Genomic DNA, 19,660 nt, shown 5'->3' on the forward strand with positions numbered 1-19,660 from the left:
GGTCTAGGCAGCAGGTAGCTGGGTCAAAAGCACCTGACAGCACCTCGTTCCAAGTTTCCCCTTTCATTCTAGCAGAAAAATCTCAAAAACCTCATACAAGATCTCAGATAAAGGCAAAAGTATCTCAAATGAGTGTGATCATCTATACTCATCTACACATCTACACACTCTCGCTTTAGAAATAATCATGGACTCATGCCACATTAATATGGCTTTTCTGTGGGTGTAATTATTTTTGGACAATATTTAAGAGTTGTATAATTTTATCCTATTATAGTAATGAGTGCCCAGAAAGTGAATACTCTCTAGTTTTAAACTGGGTGACCAGATGCATTGTGTATCTTCTGATACTGTAGGTCAAGTCAAAAAGTATTAATCAACTTAGTTAGACAATCCAACAAATATGATCTGTATTTCAGATTAACTTCTACCTGATCTGTTGTTTAAACAAAACAAATTTCACATACACCGTATTTATAGAGTAGCCCTAAAATCACCTTGATTAATGGGATTCTGCAGTCTCTGCAAATGAGTCCATTTATGTCATAAAATCTCAGACACAGGACAGAGTTGCATTGATTCATAAAATAGCCTTAAAGTGGATCCCTAAAGTGTTCAATGATAGAAACATGAAACAGAGGAATCTACCTGGGTGGTCTCCAGTTTCTGTACACTGGAAGGCCCAAACTCTGTTGATCGGTTGTCAGTTTTAGCTCTGAACTGACATATTTCTGAAGATCACCAGTGATGTGCATCATATAATGAAAGCTTAGCTTTTTCAGCTCTTTAAAATAAATAATAACAAAAAGCCACACCCACAATTTTAGAGCAGAAATTCTCCTAGATATTGATGGAGTGGCAGGGATGGGAATTTGTGTTATAGGAGGAGGAAATGTTTTCTGATCACTGTTTCTTCTCCAGGAGCTGCAGCATGATGTGCAGAAGACAAAAGAAGCCTTTCTCCAGAATTCCACTCTCCTGGATCGACTTCCGCAACTCCCAGAGTCGAGCACCCACATGCCCCGCTCTACACAACTGCACTCCCTTCAGAGGGCTTCTTACTTGGAAAAGATGCTCCTTGTGAAGGCTAATGAATTTGAGGTTCATCTCATTTTTCCATTCAAGTTGTATTCTCGAACATTTGCAAGCTACCCTCAATTCCTTATATCCTATGGAGTAATAGTTATTAGTGCTTTATGGACTGCTCTTCAGGGAAACTACAGAATAAAGATGTCCCAAACATAAAGATGCACTCACATGACTGTTCAATCACACGGGCAATGGGCAGGTCTTAAGCAAACATCTGTTCTTCATTGAACATGTTAGTTTATGAAATGAGCTATTAGATTCCTTACACTGTTCAGATCTCATAGTTATTTGGATCTCCAAATGGGGTACTCGAGTCATAGAAGTAACTGCTTAAAGCTTAACTATCTGTTGTACTCTTTATTCACGTTTTGAAAAACCTTTAGTGCATGAGCTGTTAAAAAGCACAGAAGGCCATAGAACTCCAATATCACATCTCAGTAACAACAAGAAGAAAACATTGAACTAGCAAGACTGAGGGAGCAGAGTACTCACTATCCCTCCTCTATATGCCCCCTCAAGCAGGTGATCCAGTCATCCCTGAAGGCTCAGTGCTTTGCCAGAGGCACAGAGTAAAAAACGAGTCTTCTGAATATTCATCTCTGAGTAGTCAAGATAATAATGAGCTGCTGGGGGTTGAAAACACCTTGAGCTTTTATCAACTTCCAAGACTATGCTTAATTCTGTTATATATGCACATGAAAATGATTTCTAATGAAAATTTCTCTTGTTCTAGTTTGTTCTGTCACAGTTCAAGGATTTTGGGGACCATTTGGAATCTTTAAAAGGTCTCATTATGCATGAAGAAGAGAATTTGGATAAACTCTATCATCAAGAAAAAGAGGAAAACCCTGACTTATTCCTGGTATTGCCAATATTTGTGTTTCCTTAGGGCTTAGGCTCACCATAGGATAAAAAACAGGCTAATGACTGTCAAGTTACAGAATCTGTATCTTCACTCGAGCACAGTCATTTATATGCCATTCATTCTTGGCCTTATCCTAAGGCCTAGAAAAGGATGACAACATAGAGATCTATTTTAGTAATATGCCACAGTAAATTTAGCAGATTTAAAATTTTTTGACATCTTTACTAATTAGCTTCGGTGAACTAGAATAATCTAGGAATTGGCCTTTGTGATTAATTGAATTTTTCTGGTTAGCTGAAGATCAAAAGTAAAATATCCTATTAAATGAATTCTATATTTTTTCTTTCTTTATTAAATTAGTTTAGGATAAGTAACATAAATTAAAGAATTCTGGATCCTACAAACTCCTAAGGACTGATATTCGTAACCTAGGTCGAGAGTCAGCTAACTATGGCACACCATCCAAATCTTGTCCTCCACCTGTTTGTATAAAGTGTTATTGGCATACAGTCATGCCCTTCCGTTTATTAATTGTCTGTGGGAGTTTTCATGCTGCAGAGGCAGAGCTGAGTAGTTATAACAGAGATCAGATGGCCCATAAAAGCTGCAATATTTATGATCTAGCCCTTTACAGAAAAAAATTTGCTGACCCTAACCTAGATTACTATGGCAGAGTTCTGTAGTGATAACGTGGATATTGTGAAGGATGTTGGCTTAACATATCGTTGACCTAGATGCTGTCCCTGGAATATTTTAAAAGTAACGTTTTGCTGAGTTTGCTTTCTTGTGATTTCATGTTCTTCAAAATATGGATGTTTAAGTACCATGCTTTACTAGCGTTATTTTAAGGACTAAATTTTCATTGGGTTTGTAGGTAAACTGCATGATCTGTTGAAGGTCAAGTTATTGGCAGAATACATGGGAGGTCCTAAATGGGCCCTTTAAAAAAAAAAAAAACAACTCATTTCCATCTTCCTTAAAAACAAAATCTGACATCATTTTCTATGTCCTGGGCCGTTCAGGTGCTGACCACGTATGCTCTTGTTCTAGAAAAGCCACAGGATTGGGAGATCAGGGTTTAGGTCCAGCTCTAATACTAACTGGCTATTTGACTGTGGGCTAGTCATTTACCTAGTTAGCTCCCAGTTTTCCCTCATGTTTCAGATACGGATGGTCTGCAGGATCTCTGAGGCCTTTTCATCATCTAGATAGCTTACTGACCTCCAGAAACCTGAAACTTAATTTTTTTTAATAGAACCATGTGTTGGCACTGACGGCCCAATCACCTGATGTTGAGCATTTGAATGAAGTAAGCCTCAAGCTCCCACTTAGTGACATAGCCATAAAGACGTTACAAAATACGAACCGGCAGTGGATTCGGGCCACAGCAACAGCCCTGGAACGCTGCAGGTCAGAGCGTCCCATCCCTACCATTCTGTTTCAGTGAAGCTAAAATGAACAGTTTGAGTTCAGGAATGTCATTGTTTTGTGACTCTTTTTTGTTCGTTTATAAACCTTTGTAGTGAGCTTCAGGGAATTGGCTTGAATGAAAAGTTTCTTTATTGCTGTGAAAAATGGGTCCAGTTTTTGGAGAAGATAGAAGAGACGCTCAAGGTGAATCTTGCCGACAGCCTCCCAGCTCTCCTGGAACAGCAGAAAACATATGAGGTAAATCTTTGCTTTCCGTTACTTTGTACCTCACCCCGGGACAGGAGTTGGGATAAGATGCTCATTGTATTTTATTTTACATCTTTCAATCCCTAGATGCCGAATATAGGTCTTTAGGCAGATTCATTTGTCAATTGATTGTAAAATTCTCACACATTTCATAAATTTCAACATTTTGTTTTAGTGCTGTCCTTTGTTAATGAGAGAACTCCTAGATTTTCTGCGGTAGGTGGAAACTTCTAGCACAACTTTGCTTCCATAGAATGCGTACATACCAAGAGCAGGCTAAAATGCTGCAACTTCATCTTTGCATTTTCACTGAATAATTCCCTAAAATACTGAAGTGCCTGGTATAATTATAACTGTAGCATTAATGATTGGACAGAGGAATTTCCCCACACGTGTGCTGATGGACATTTGGAAATACTCTTGGTGGTTATAGGCAGATACTGCATTTTGAAAGTATGCATGATTTAGGTCACTGTAATTTTTAATGTAACTGATTTAAGTCTGCATTGTTACATTAATGTTCTCCAATGAAAATGAAGTTCATTGAACCAAAACACCCTGAATGGTCTTGATTAAATTACCAAACCTCTTTACATCTTAGTTTCCTTGTCTTTAAATGAGTATGATAATAGTACTTACATCTGAAGGTTGACGAATAAGCGAGACATACGTGTTTTACACAGTGCCTAACAAGTAGTAAATGCCCAATAAATGGGCATTAGGTAGTTGTTATTAGGCCTGTTTTCTTCTGAGATTATATCCACAGGTGATGTTGATGTGATGGTTGAGCATGTTTTGCAAAGAAGCTCTAATAATTTGAAAATTAATCCTCTCACATGTCCTCTAGGACCTTAGATTTTAATAGGAAATGTAAGTTCCGTGTTTATAAAAAGAAATTCAGCTGATATCTTCTATTTTAACTCCTACGCAGGTGTTAGAAGCTGAAGTTTCTATAAACCAGACAATTGCTGATTCTTATGTCAGCCAGTGCTTACAACTCTTGGACACAACAGAAATAGAGGAGAGGTAAGCTGTCTGGGGCTCATGATGGTTGTGTGTGGAGGGTAACCCAGTGGGAGCAGGCCTCCCACCATGTGGATCTTGACCACTTCAGTGACCTGCAGCCTTGTCGGTTGATAGACCATCATGGGGTCAGTCTCCTGGCTGTTTATTAGGATGGGGACTTGCTGTGTGGCCACAGAAAGGTCAGTCACACTTTTGTGTACAGTAGTGGGGGTGACATTAGCAGACAGTAGATGGGTGCTTTGCAAGTACCCACTCACCAAGTATAGTTAATGAAGTTTTTACCCCAAAGGATTCTTCTGTAGTGTTTTCCTCTCTCTGCCTTCAGCCTCATGATATTTTGCTATTTAAAAAATAATTCTTAAGGGGCGCCCAGAGGGGCTCAGTCAGTTAATCGGCTGCCTTTGGCTCGGGTCATGATCCCAGGGTCCTGGGGTCAAGCCCCAGGTCGGGCTCCCTGCTCAGTTCTCCCTCTCCCCCGCCCCCTGGCTCATGTTCTCTCTCTCTCTCAAATAAATAAATACAATCTTAGAAAAAAATAATAATAGGGGTGCCTGGGTGGCTCAGTTGGTTAAACGACTGCCTTCGGCTCAAGTCATGATCCCAGGGTCCTGGAATCGAGCCCCGCATCAGGCTCTCTGCTCACGGAGAAGCCTGCTTCTCCCTTTACCACTCCCCCTGCTTGTGTTCCCTCTCTCGCTGTCTCTCTCTCTGTCAAATAAATATATAAAATCTTTAAAAAATAATAATAATTATAATAATAATTCTTAAGGTGCTGCTCTTCCCAGTGGGTAGCCGTGTTACCTAGTTGTAAGAAAAGGGATTTCTCTGTGCTACATACGTGGTGTTGGCATCACTGGGCTGCACCAGTCAGGCTGAGCAGAGCCCCTTCCACCAGCCTGGTGACAAGAGCTGAACCTGCTCGCACAGCCGGTACACGTGGTGGGCAGAGCCTTCGGGCAGCCTGGCCTCTTCAGTGCTTCTGTAGGTGTCTTGAAGACAGCTCTGGCTTTTCCTCCCCATTGGCGCCCATAGACCTCTGAATTTTCTTTGAGCATAACTAAGGAATATAAAGTGCATTTCTTCCTAGCTATGAAGTTATAAATTCAGGCTAGGTCCTTGTTCCAGGAAAATAAACTAGTTTTGATTTGATCGGTGCAGTAAAGCATGACTTTTCCTATAATAAATAAAAGGCCTTATTTGTCATGTGGTGGGTGTTATTTATCTGGAAAAGAACTAGGTGAGTAGTCATGGAAAGCATGTTCTTTATTGCTGAAATTTTGTCAAGTACTGCCTTCAAGTAATTGATGACGTTACGCAGTACCTGTTCATCGTTTCCCATTGGTCCAAAATTCTGTTTTCCATACAGCATTTGGCGTAATGTAGGTTAAAACAGCTTAAATTTGGGGGCACCTGGGTGGCTCAGTCGTTAAGCATCTGCCTTCAGCTCAGGTCATGATCCTGGGGTGCTGGCATCCAGTCCCACGTGGGGCTCCCTGCTTGGCAGGAAGCCTGCTTCTCCCTCTCCCACTCCCCCTGCTTGTGTTCCCTCTCTCGCTGTGTCTCTCTCTGTCAAATAAATAAATAAAATCTTTAAAAAAAAAAAAACAGCTTAAATTTGTTTAAGGGATGCAACTGTGCAGGCAAAATACCAAGTCTTGTGCAAATATCTCCTGCTAAATGCCTTTTGCTGCCCCTGCCTACGTTTCCCAGCACATTTAAATTGAATGGTACTCAGATTTTTAAGGAGGTTTTTTTCCCCCATGTAAATTGTCCCCATAAACGGCAAATGTGAGTTTCTGTTATGCGTTGGTAGTGATTTTTGTTTTCTACATGTTGATGTCAGGATTCTCTAATCATTTGTTTTTCCCAAGACCGGAATTTATTTCAAAGTTCACAAAACTGAAGGACCAGTGGCAGAGCGCCACCCAGAGCATCCGGCAGAGGAAGAGTGACATCAATGGGCTGGTGGGACAGTGGCGGTACTTCACCACCTCCGCGGAGAACTTATTCCGCTTCCTCACGGACACCTACCACCTGCTGTCTGCAGTGAAGAGCCAGGACTGCTACAGCCTCCACCAAACCAGAAGGCTGATCCGTGAGCTGAAGGTAGTGCGTGCACAGTAGCGGTGTGAGGACTTACAGGGTGGTCACTGTTTGGAAGATGTGCATTCTCCTCAGGTTTTATGTTGTGGTTCACGTGTACTCTCTGCACGTGGGAAGACCAGCTGGGTCCCTATGACCTTCTCCAGCTTTGTCCCCAGCCTGGTGGTGTCAGAAACCCAATCTTATCTATTCATCCCGAAATAGTGAGGCTCTCTTGGGCTGTGGGAGTAGGGATGGAGTGGAGATGGGTGGGTAGAGGGGGGGGATGTTTGGGGTGACAGATTCACACCACCCAAGCTTTTAAGGTACCGACTGGTGAATCACTTGACCACCAGAGTCGTAATTTATAAGGAGACTCCTGCTTACTCTGGAAGGGCAACTTCATGTAAGCAACAAAGTCTTTTTTTCTTTTATCTTTTTTCTTTTATTTTAATTCCAATGTAGTTAACATATGGTGTTATATTGGTTTCAGGTGTACAGTATAGTGATTCAGCAAATCCATGCATTACTCAGTGCTCATCAAGATAAGTGTGCTCTTATGCAACGACGTTTTCAGAGAGTTGTTTGAGTGTTGGTTTAAAGTAATTAAGTTGGCAATCTCCAAAACATGTTCCATGTAGCTATAGAACTAATCGTCACTGTAGAGACACAGCCAAATGAAATACCACCCTCTTGAAATCCTGTGCTCTCCACATTCATTTATCTGGTCATCAGATATCAATTGGGTACCTGCTCTGTGCCAGTCAGTATGGACAAATAGCCTAGCTGTCAGGCAGGCAATCAAACAAATCAGTAAACAAACAAGGAAATGCTAATTCGTCTGATTGGTCGGGGAAATCAGACAAATCCATAAATAAGAAAATACCAGATTGTAATAAGGCATATGTAGATAATTAAAACAGAACCAGTAATGGAGGGGCTGGGTGGCTACTTTTGATTGGGTGATCTCTAGGCACATGATATTTAAACTGGAACCTGAGAAGGAATCTGGGGAAAGAGCCTTTCAGACAAAAGGAATGTCTTACCTAAAGTCCCCAAGAGGGGAACAAGCTTCACAAAGCAGAGGAACAGAAAGAAGGCTAGTGTGAATGGAGTACAGCCAGGGAGGCAGCAGCGTGGCAGAGAGTGACTTTGAGAGGCGGGCGGGAGGAGCACTTTGAAGTGTGGTAGCCAAGTTATAGTCTTGCTATAATAGGAAGCCTTTGAAGAGTTTCAGTTGGAAGAGGGGGCAGCATGATACCTTTTGTAATGTTGAAGATCCTCTGGCTGTCTGAGAGATTATGATAGATTGTGGAGGAGCCAGAATAGAGGCAGGAATCCCAGGGTATTACGTATTTCTTCCTTGGTAACAACAATCATTGATCATTATTTCTCACAGTTCTGGGGGTTGACAAGGCTCAGTTAGGTGGTTCTTGCTTACGGTCTCTCAGGAAGATTCAGTCAGATGGTGGTGGGAGCTGGACTCATCTGAAGGCTCATTCACTTTCATGTCTAGCACTTAAGCCAGAAATACTCAGCATCATTCTCCTGTGGTCTTCCCACGTGGAGGCTTCTGGTAGCCAGACTTTTTATATGGCAGCTCATTGGCTTCAAAGGTACATGTCCCAAGAAAGAGATCCAGGGAGAAGCTGTGTTGCCTTCTAGACCTAGCCTCAGAAGTCGCAGAAATCACTTCTGCTATCCTTTGTTAATCAAGGTCATTGTACGTGCTCACACAGGATCAACAGAAGGGGACAGAGGCACCACCGCTTGATGGGAGTGGCAAGGTTCTAGAAGAGCATGCAGGACTGGGAATATTGTTGTGGGCGTTTTGTGAAAAATACAGTCTGCCATAACCAGTTAGGAGGCCGTTTCTATAGTCTTGGATAGTTGCTACAGTGGATAAAAGGATGATCATAGTGAATATAAAAAAGGATATGTTTTTTACAAATTTACAAGAACTTACAAGGCTTGCTAATGGTTTAGATGTGGCCAATAAATAAAAATCTAAATCAAGATGGCTCTAGGGTTTTGGCTTGAGCATTTTGGTGAACAGTGTGCTGTTGACCAAGTCGGGGAAGACTGGAAGAGAAGCAGATCTTTTGAGAAGCTTAAAATGACTAATAGATGTCTATTTATTTGGCTATGTCATGCAATTCCATATGCTGGAAAGACAAGTGTGGAGTGCCCATATATTCATTGAGTTGCAGTTTCTCTTATTTGTATCTCTTCCCGAGAGTACAGTCTGCTTTTCTCCTTTGCATTGGGTTATATCAAGTATTCTCAGATACCTTTGTAAATCAGTGCAAAAAACAATCAGATTGTTTTTTTAGTATCCGTTTCCATTTTGGAAAATGCCTACATTTTCTCTCCCTTGAGAAATTTGAAGATGAAGGAAATCATGTCTAGAATAGGAAAAAAATAATTTTTTTTCCTCCTGAAACCAAATGCTTTTGGAAGTAGGAGTCAGTTTAAAAGTTTTAAACTTCATTTTTGCAGTGTAAATAGGTAGTTTTAGTCCCTTTAAAATAGAGCCAGCATGATATTCAAATGGACTGTTTTAAAGCTGTCCCTTTAATGCATATATTAATGCTTATGTTTAAGTGTCCATAATAAGTTTAACTGGATTTTTTTTATATTTTACCTTTTTTATTTGTTCTCTCCTTCTTTTATAACTGTTTAGCATAGTGTGCACATTCTATCCTTGTGGGTTAGAAGTAAGCTGACTCTTATACAATGGTAATGGGTATTTGCTCTTAATTTCAGGTCTAATACTCCAGTTATTTTCTTAATACTTTAAATCCATTTATCTTGTAGGCTCTTATTCGTTGAAGTATATTTTTTATCTCTCTATGCTTCTGATCATTACATTAAGAATGTTATCTCTTAACTATTGGAAATTATCTTAATGCATTATTTGGTGTAGCATGTAGTAGTGTAAAACATTAGCCTTAGGTGTGTGTGTGTGTCTGTATGTGCATGTGCACACATTCTAATCACATTTGCCTAATTTATATCTAACTTAACATTTATTAGTAGGAAAAGGTCTGAAGGGAATGTTCACAAATACATACAATCACATTTTGATCATATCAGAGGCTTAAGGAAATAACTTTTTTTTTCTTTTTAGAGTAAAGAAATTCATTTTCAGAGACGGCAAACTACCTTTGAACTAACCTTAGAAGCTGGGGAGAAGTTACTGAACACAGCTAACCTGGAAACTAAAGAGTTGATTGAAAAGAAAATCAGTCAACTCCGGGACAACTGGAGGGACACAGAGCTCCATGTAGGAGAGCTAATTAAACAGTTGCAGAACAATGTAGAGGTAAACTCACCATTTACTCTTCAGGATATTCAAACGCAGTACGTGGAGTTTTTGTTTGCTGGGCAAAAATGGGCATGATTTTAGGAAATCACAGTATTGTTAAGTTTTCCAAGGGACCTTGGATCCTAATCCATGAATCATGCCAGTTACTTAATGTAAAATAATAAGAGAGCATTGAAAAAGCTCGATGTTAAGTATACAGATACTTGAGGTTCTCTTTTCTATCCACTCGTACAAAATAGGAAGCCTAGTTGTGTTCCATGGCCATTCTATATACAAAGCTAATGTTCCACATGTGGTCTGTCCTTGGGCATAGTATGTGAAAATAAACACAGTGATACTTCCTCTTCTATCATCAGAGAATGTGCCTTTCCACATAAGCACATGTAAGAATTTCCCGGATAACTTATGATTATATTTTTAAGAACCAAAATGTTTTATTCTGAGTCATTGTTGGGAAAAGAATTATTTTGTTATCCTAAAATATACTGAGATGTTCTTAAGGACTCTGAGCTGCTTTGAACCTAAGGCCCTACACAGCTATGCTCTCTGAGTAATTTTGTGGTTCTTAGTGTTTTTCTTTTATTTTCTTCTCTACACATTATTTAAAGCGGCCTATGCTTAATTTTTGTTTCTCTGAGCATACTTACTCCTTATAGTCCACTTTCCTTCCTGATCTGTTGTGCGTATACCAAATCCAGATAACCAACCTTCTCAAGAGATAGTTTTGGTTTTTGTTTTTTTGAGTAAAGAATAAGTATGTGCTGAGTTAGGACCTGAACATCTCTCCTATGAATAAAGTATCTGAATTTTATTTGGTATATGGGCTATGTGAAATTCATTAACTAGCAAGTATTTGTCAAGCATTTTGCCCTGGTTGTAAAACATTGTGGTAAAGGTAGCTAATGGTTTGGAGGGAGAACTAAGGACTCAGTTTTTTCCTCTCTCCACTTTCCTCTTGGTTGTGTTCCAGAGACTTTATGTTGCTAGACAAGTGACTTCCTCTTCTGTGAATTCTGTGTTACTGTAGAATAGGGCCAACCCAGGCGTGTTTAGGTATAAGCTGTACTGAGGAATAAGATAGTGTTTGACTTCATGTTTGTCTACTTTAGTAACCTCAGGACTAGAAATTTATCCCAATGAATCCATTATAAATATTCTGGAAATGCAGGCAACTTTTTTCTCCATAATAGAAGGTTAAAGGAAGAGAGATGGTGTGAAAGAATGGCATTGCGGGGGTGGGGGCGGGGGCTGGACTGCATCCTCAGATCGACCCTTGACTGGTCTGCTTCTGACCACATGTCCTTGGCCAGTTTTGTCTGAGCTTCAGTTTTCACATTTTAAAATGTGAAGCCCTGTGTGTCTCCTAAGATTATTATAATTACAACGAGATAATGAAGTTGAGAAGGCTTTTGTAAACTGTAAAGTGCTCTAAGCAGAAGGTGGCAGGCTCAGTGGTGAGAAATGTCGAGTGAAGTTTCACTGTGAAAGGGTCCCTGAAGCCAGGCTAACTTCAAGAAAGAGAGCGCAGAGGCATGACAGACAAGAAGACAAGAAAAGTGGTTGAGTGCTTTTGCTTTATGCTGCTGTTATAGTGTGTGCCTATAGACTGTCAATGTTAAAAATTAATCCTTAATAGTAGCCTTTTAAATGTGAACTCCCCCCCCAATTGTGAACTTTCCCAAAACTGAAATAGGAATAAGATTAGATAGATTGAGGATATAGGGAAGGAAGAAGAAATATTTCAAAGCAAAAGCCAGTCAACTCAATAGTTGAGCCACACATAAAGCTGCACCAAGGATATTCTGCTTTTAGACCAGGCTGCTCAAGAGAAGGAACTGGGTTTCTGCGTGATTTACAAAAACACATTTATTGGAGTGGATTAAATGAGTTATTCTGTTTCTACAATTCATTCTTAAAAAACAAAGTACTTACCAATTTTAATACTGTTTTCAAATAGACCTGGGACCAGTGTGAAAAGAAAATCAAGGAGTTGAAAAGCAGGCTGCAAGTTTTAAAGGCACAAAGTAGAGATCCTCTTCCAGAACTTCATGAGGACCTCCACAGAGAAAAAGAGCTGATTAAGGTATTGAAAGCTGTGAAGGGGTGTTCAAGATAATCACTTACTGCTTTTGAGAGAAGTTGAAGTGTTTGTTTGCCTTTCTATTCTGTGTTGAAACTGTGTTTCCATGTTCAGTCAGAAAACATTTTGCCTATCTTCTGTCAAAAAAAAAAAAATCCTTGTTTCCAAAGCAATTGGAATGGATGCTCTTTGAGATCCATGTGTGAATATGAGAAAGACTTGCAGAAATTCTTCTTAGGAATTGGGGGAGGAGAGTTCTCCAGGTCCTCTTTATTTCTCTCCTCTGTAATATAACATGTGCCCTTTGAGATTACACTGAAACCTGTTCCCTTAACGAATGACCTTGTGTTTGAAAAGAGAGTAAAGTATTACTATAGAATTTATTTTTTTAGAAGCCAAGCGGTTGGACTTTTTGCTCAACTATAACATTTTTATAAAACCTTCCAAACTATATTCTGCCTAGTTGATACAACACTAGCAATTATTCCTGGGTATTTTAGGCCTTTGCTGAAGATTATTGCAGAAGAATGGATAGGAGTTTGGACTGGTAAAATTCACAGGTCAGGGACAGCTCACCTGTCTTCCTATCCGCAGGTTTGATGTTTAAAAAACATCCAGAGTCAAATGGAATGATCTTTTATCTTGATCAGGAATCAAATTGAAAAAATTAGGAAGAAATGAGTATTCTTATCCTTCAAGCTATGCTGGAAGTTAGTATGCTTCAGTCTGCATCTTTTTTCTTCTTTGTAAAAATATTCCAACATGCAAAAAATTTCCAACATAACAAATAATATGACAAACTGCCATGAAACTCTCACCCAGCTGAAAAAATAAAACATTTCAAATACAGTTGACACGCCCCAATGTACTTCCCCTCCCCAGAGGGACCCACAACCCTGAACGAAGTGTTTTATCATTCACGTGCACTTCTTTATAGTTTTCCTACATGCGCGTGTAGCTCTCAGTGAAGTAGAGAAGTATTACTTTTGTTTTTCAACTTTATATAAGCAGCACCATTACTCCGTACTAAAGTCATACAGATACATTCCTACATTTTCAAGTTTTGTTTTGTACATTTACATCCTTATTCATTTAAGAATTGATTTTTGCATATGTTTTGAGGTAAAGATCCAATTTTTAATTTATTCATAATGGAAAATCACATGGATGACCATTGTACTGCTGCCCATTCTCCAGTGTCCCAAATATCAAGTTGCCATATATGTGGGATTTTTTTTCTTGGGGCTCTATTCTGTTGATTTGCTTACCTCAGCCTTTATATCAAATTATCTTGATTACTGAGCTTTTTTTAAAATAACAAATCCTCATTTCAGGCATGATGTGTACTCCTACTTTGTTCTCCCACATGCGTATGGATGTCCTTGGGTCTTTGATCTTCCACATTTAGAGGCAGTTTGTCAAACTAGGAGAAGTCCTGATAAGAGTTTTAGTGGAATAGTATCAAATTTATAGATACATTGGGGAAAACGAACATCTTTTTGATACTGAATACTCCTGTTCCTGCAGATGGCATGTTTCTCTCCTTTTAGTCATGTTCAATAATGATGTATAATTTTCTTTATGTAGTACTATACATCTTTTGTTAGATTTCTTTCTTGGCATGTTATTTTTGACACTATTGAAAATACTTTTTCTAATTATATTTTCTTTTCATCACTGGTGCCTAGAAATAATAATTTTTGGTTGATATTATATTCAGTCATCTTGCGAAAATCTTTTGTTAATTCCAATAATTTTCATAATCTTTTAGGTGTCTATGTAGACAGTCACCATCTGTGAAAAATGACTCTTCTTTTGTTTCTTCTTTTCTTTCTATATTGTTTTTTCCTGTTCTTTCTATACTGGTCAGTACCTCCAGAACATTTTTTAGTATAATTGATAGGTGGCTCCTCCATGTCATTCCTGATTTTAAAGAGATTCTGACATTTTACCACTAAATATGGTATTTGCTGATGATGGCTTTATTAGGTTAAGAAAATTCGTACCTATCCCTAATTTTCAACATTTTTATGATCTCTACATCTTTAGTAGATCTAGATGTCAGGGACAGTGGAGAAAATTTGGAATCATACTCTCAGTTGACAGAGTTTCCTTCCATAAAGTCTAGAAACCAGTGCAGAGTGTGAACTGTAAACTCCTAAGAAGGCATAGTATTTCCCAAGTGTCACACTCTTCAGCTTCTAGTGGGATCTATTCAGCTTCCACAGCCTCAGTGTTCTATCTCTCAGTGAAAAAATCAAGAAGAGAGACCAAGAGCATTGAGTTCATTGATCCCATGACCATATTCCAAAAAGAACTTAAGTAACCCGAATCCTGTCTAGGAGAGTGTTTATCACCCCTGAGTCACTTGGGAGAGATACACCAACCATTTGACCATCTGAGCTTTACTCTCCTCCTCAGAAGATGACATTCTCATTACATCTAAGTTGACATATGGACTAGCACTTCATTACATACTAGCTTTTCACTGTTAACAAAATTGGTCTAGTGGACATCTGTGTTTATAAGACCTGTCAAATGATTGAGCTCGGGGGACAGTTTTATTTTTAAAATAATTTTTCAGTTAGTAATATTGTCACATGGTTCAAAATCCAGAAGGTGCAAAAGGCATACATGAAAATTCTTTCTCCATTGGTTCCTCTCCACCAGAGCAGTCAGTGTTACCAGTTTGTTTTTGTGTGTGTTTTTTAATCTAATTGTTTTATTCCAAGCCAGCAATTTTTCTAGCATCCTTCAAAGAAGGGTCTTTTCTTTCACCACTGATTTATGAGTCCTTTAGCATGTATTAAATTCTAATTCAGGCAGTCAACAAATATTTTTTAAAGATTTATTTATTTTGGGGGGAGGGGTAGAGGGAGAGGCTCTTAAGCAGACTCAGCGCTGAGGGTGGAGCCCAATGTGGGGCTCGATCCCCAGACCCTGAGATCATGACCTGAGCTGAAACCAAGAGCCAGTCGCTCAACCGACTGAGCCACCCGGGGGCCCCAGTGTTACCCATTTGTTGTGTATTCTTCCAAAGATAGTCTGTGCATATACAGGCCAGTATTTATATAGCTACACATTTATTTTTTGGTCCTGTTTTTACCCAAATGGTAAGGTGAAAAATGGGACTTGACAACCCACCCTGGTAACTGAGGGCACAGGCAGAGGTTTTAATGCCACCATGCTGTGTCCGAGTCCAGTCAAGGACTGTGCAGCTTCACTTCACGTGGTCAAACAACTGATGAGTCTGAGAAAGCTCCTCTGAGGAATTACCTTTGTGTCTGAGATCTGAAAGCGTAAGTAGGAATTAACTAAAATATATTTGTGGAAGCATCAGGGTGAAATAAAGAAATACAAATTTAAATAATAACTAATCATTATATATTTCAAAGCTGTCTAAACATATATATCCATATATATAAAACATATATCTATATAGATATATAAAACATATATCTATATAGATATAGATATAGATATAAAAACTCCGGAAAGTATGTGGAGATAGTCATTCCTCTTAAAATGTAATTTGGCAATATTTATTAAGAATTATAAAAATGTCCATATTCGGGACGCCTGGGTGGCCCATGCAGTTAAATGTCTGCCTTTGGCTCAGGTCATGTGGGATCAAGTCCCACATGGGGCTCCTTGCTCAGCAGGGAGCCTACTTCTCCCTCTGCCTGCTGCACCCCCTGCTTGTACTTGCTTGCTGTGTCTCTCTTCCTCTGTCTCTCTGACAAATAAATAAAATCTTTAAAAAAAAAAAGTCCATATTCAAAAGTTCTACACCTGTTATTTATCCTTTCAGTCATAGGAAGAAACCAAGTATCCAAACCAAATCAATTTAAACCTGGCTATGGAAAACAGAAACAGGCCTCCCTACTGTGCAGGCAGCTGAGCCTACACTGGTGAGCAGGGCCTTGGATGGGCTGAGCTTCCCTGCCACCAGACCGGGGAATGCTGCATGAAACTCGGCTGTCTTGGGGGTCTCTAATTTTAAGTCAGTGAGTGGCTCCCCTCCACCTGTGAGTCGTCCCCTTTATATTCTGTAGCCAGTGAAAGTGTTCCACACAGAATCTGCTCTCATCCACTCTACTAGAATCATGAGGGTAAAACTAGGTAACAAGAGTATAAAGTGGGGGATGCCTGGGTGGCTTAGTCGGTTAAGCGGCTGCCTTCGGTTCTGGCCATGATCCCAGGGTCCTGGGATCAAGTCCCACATCGGGCTCCTTCCTCAGCGGGGAGCCTGCTTCTCCCTCTGCCTGCCACTCTCCCTGCTTGTGCTCTCTCTCTCTCACAAATAAATAAAATCTTTAAAAATTAAAAAAAAGTATAAAGTGATGATTTTTCTTCTGATAAAGGTATCTCTGAATCTCCATGCAACCTTGAAAGAGAATTCTCTGGGCCATTTTACTGAGTGTAAATTTTTGTCAGCAAGTTACGTGATCATGTCAGTGTAGCTTTTAGAACTCTGAAAATCAGTAAGAATTAACACACTTTTATTGTTGCCACCCCGAAGAGTCTTCTTTCTGTCGCAATAGGCAGGTATGAACGGAGATCCTTAAAATGTGCCAAAGAATGAAGAACTGTGAGCACAGTAAGAATCTGGAAGACTTTTGAGTACTCATTCCAGCACTTTCCTGTTGTAAAAGCAATTTTCTCAAGTCCTAGAAATCAGAAAGTTTAAATCTGACACATTTTAAATAACAATGGTTTCCATGACCAGAGAGAGTTTCTGCTAACCAAGTTCTGCCAGTTATTAGGGAAGAATTTATTTTTTTTCTTCCGTTATACTCATTCTTTTTGAAACTTAACCAAAATAATCCCCTTTGAACAGAAGCTGTTGTTAGGATTGCCACAGTAGCAACAATGCATTTCTTAGGGGGTTTTTGTTTGTTTGTTTGTTTTAAGATGGAAAATCACACCTTATACAACATTTCTTTAACACAGTTTCAGAATTAAAAGTGGGGGCGGGTAGGGCTCTGGGGTGTCTCAGTCGTTAGGCCTCTGCCTTTGGCTCAGGTCATGGCCCTAGGGTCCTGGGATCGAGCTCCGCATCGGGCTCGCCACTTAGTGGGAAGCCTGCCTCTCCCTCTCCCACTCCCCCCTGCTTGTGTTCCCTCTCTTGCTGTGTCTTTCTCTGTCAAGTAAATAAATAAAAATTTTTTTTAAAAAGTGTGTGTGTGTGTGTGTGTGTGTGTGTGTGTGTGTGAGATTGTTGCTAGACTCCAAAAATAATTTCTTCTCAATATAGGTAAAGACCTACATGTTTTTAAAACAGAACTAATTATGTAAAAATGTGAACTACCTGAGGAAATGAAAATAAAGGTGGAAAAGTTTTCTTTTGAGAAAAAGGTGGTGAAGAACGAGCAGCGGCTGCCCTGGGCTGTTTCTCGTTCGTAAGGTCCTGCCCCGCCTCCCCTTCCCCCCGCCCCTCCCCCAGAGTCCAATCAAAGGATTAGCCTACAGGTTTGGAAACAACAGCAGCTTGAGTTGGAGTGATTCCACCCCCCCCCTTGTGTTTAAATGCAGGAATTAGAGAAGTCTTTGGGCAACTGGACTCAGAACTTGAAAGAACTTCACACAATGAAGACCGACTTAACCCAGCACATTCTTGTGGAGGACGTGATGGTTTTGGAAGAGCAAACAGAGCATTTGCACAGACAATGGGAGGATCTCTGCTTAAGAGTAAGTCAGTTAACTGCAGGGCATGGCTGTTCTGGAGTTTATTGAAACGTCTCTGAAGGCCAGACAAAGTAGAAAGGGGCTTAATTTCATTGAACCGGAGGCCCTTTGCAGTTGGAGCCCGGGCTTGCTGCTGTCCCATCATGGGGTAACAGATCTGACCCTTTGTTTCTCCAGGGCTCAGTGCTGGTACTTTGTACACTTTTAATGAGCTTTTTAAAAACTCACCTTAAATAGGGGCGGGGGGGGGAATTGCGATTTTGAGCAGCTGTGAGCACTCAGCTCTCTGTTGTGTAGATGACAAGTTCCCATCGGGATATCAGAATCAGCACTTCAGCAGAGAGGTCTCCTCTGGCCTTAGGGCAGTATCTCTCTGGGCCCAACAAACAGCAGGCGTCCTTAGTGCCCCGCACAGGGTGTTTTATCTGAGAACTCTGTTCTCGAGCAATCCGATGTTTCTTTCAAGTAGCTGGCTTTTTTCCCAAAACTCTAAAAGAAAGGATCAACAGCTCCACTTAGTATCTCAGTGGATCCCTTCTACTTATTAAAAATGAGATCGTGGTTATAGTACGATACAGTACATGTTTGTGACAGGAGGGAACCAAAAGGTTCAAATAGATCTTTGTTTCAAGAACATAGAATTTTAAGAAAAATGAATTCCTTAATCTCATTTTTGTGAATTAAGAGAGATTTAAAAGTTGACTTTTTGGGCACCTGGGTGGCTCAGTTGGTTAAGCGACTGCCTTCGGCTCAGGTCATGATCCTGGAATCCCGGGATCGAGTCCCGCATCGGGCTCCCTGCTCAGCGGGGAGTCTGCTTCTCCCTCTGACCCTCTTCCCTCTCATTCTATCTCTCATTCTCTCTCTCTCAAATAAATAAATAAAATCTTAAAAAAAAAAAAAAAAAAAAAAAAAGTTGACTTTTTTTTAACACTTTTGGGTGCATTTTAATAAAGTAAAATCATTTTTCCTTCTTGGTTTTAGTATTTAATATTCATAATGAACTGTAATTTTAAATGTCCTCTTAGAATTTTTATTCATATTTTATGTAAAAGAAAATATTTAGGATATGTGAAAAGTATCCTAGAACGAAGGCAGAAGCGGAGACTGGGGCCCAGATGTTCCTAATTGTTACCATTAGGAAACCAATCAGAATGACGCTGTGCAAAATGCCAGGATTTTCAAAAGCTACGATAAATAGATGCCCTGAGGAATGGAAACACAAAACTTGTTTTTTTAGGGCTAGTTCTGAACACATTTGGCTGGTTGGATGTACAAGCCTTAGGTATTTTTGCCTTACTCTGAAAAGATCACTTTGTTTCCTTGTCCAGAGCAGGAAAGCCTCGGGGAGTTGCACCTTAGTTTCCCCATCTGTAAAGTAGGGGGTTAAAACTTTATCAAAACTCTTCTAACTCTAAGATTTTAAAGATTTTTAAGAGCTGAGAATAATTTTGTCCATCTAGAAAGTCTGATTTGCATTCTTTAAATTTATATTTAAGTTGTCAATTTGAACCTTTTAAGGAGGGAAGAGCCTTTGTGGAAGCCAGCTTAGGGGTTGCTGATGCATAATGGGGTATTGGGTATTTGGGGTCAGCCTGCTTACTACAGACTAGTATTTGGTTCCATTTCCATAGTTTCCATCTAAAGCCATAGTGCATAATGGGAAGATAGATTAAATGAGTGATATGCATTTGTTTTTTATTTTATTTTGCTTTATTTTTGAAATCTACCACTAAAATATTGAAATAACTTCAATTTTGTAGTCCATTTGCATTACAAATGTTAGATTTATGTTGTGATCTAGATTACAGTTTTTAAGTTAAAT

General features: G+C 39.6%; 1 protein-coding gene across 3 annotated transcripts in view; it reads left to right on the forward strand.

Moving 5' to 3' along the window:
* The window catches only part of SYNE2 (spectrin repeat containing nuclear envelope protein 2), a 314,602-nt gene that overhangs the window by 253,821 nt on the left and 41,121 nt on the right, over nt 1-19,660 (forward strand). For all 3 annotated transcript variants that reach the window (XM_073895326.1, XM_073895325.1, XM_073895327.1), the window contains exons 89-97: nt 922-1,101; nt 1,823-1,951; nt 3,210-3,364; nt 3,478-3,622; nt 4,563-4,657; nt 6,529-6,763; nt 9,870-10,064; nt 12,025-12,150; nt 17,683-17,838. In XM_073895326.1, the coding sequence (XP_073751427.1) occupies nt 922-1,101; nt 1,823-1,951; nt 3,210-3,364; nt 3,478-3,622; nt 4,563-4,657; nt 6,529-6,763; nt 9,870-10,064; nt 12,025-12,150; nt 17,683-17,838 (1,416 nt within the window). The remainder of the gene's footprint in view (nt 1-921; nt 1,102-1,822; nt 1,952-3,209; nt 3,365-3,477; nt 3,623-4,562; nt 4,658-6,528; nt 6,764-9,869; nt 10,065-12,024; nt 12,151-17,682; nt 17,839-19,660) is intronic.

This window comes from Callorhinus ursinus, unplaced genomic scaffold, assembly GCF_003265705.2.
Source record: "Callorhinus ursinus isolate GAN/ISIS: 27379988/994484 unplaced genomic scaffold, GSC_fseal_2.0 scaffold8, whole genome shotgun sequence".
NCBI classification, from domain to species: domain Eukaryota; kingdom Metazoa; phylum Chordata; class Mammalia; order Carnivora; family Otariidae; genus Callorhinus; species Callorhinus ursinus.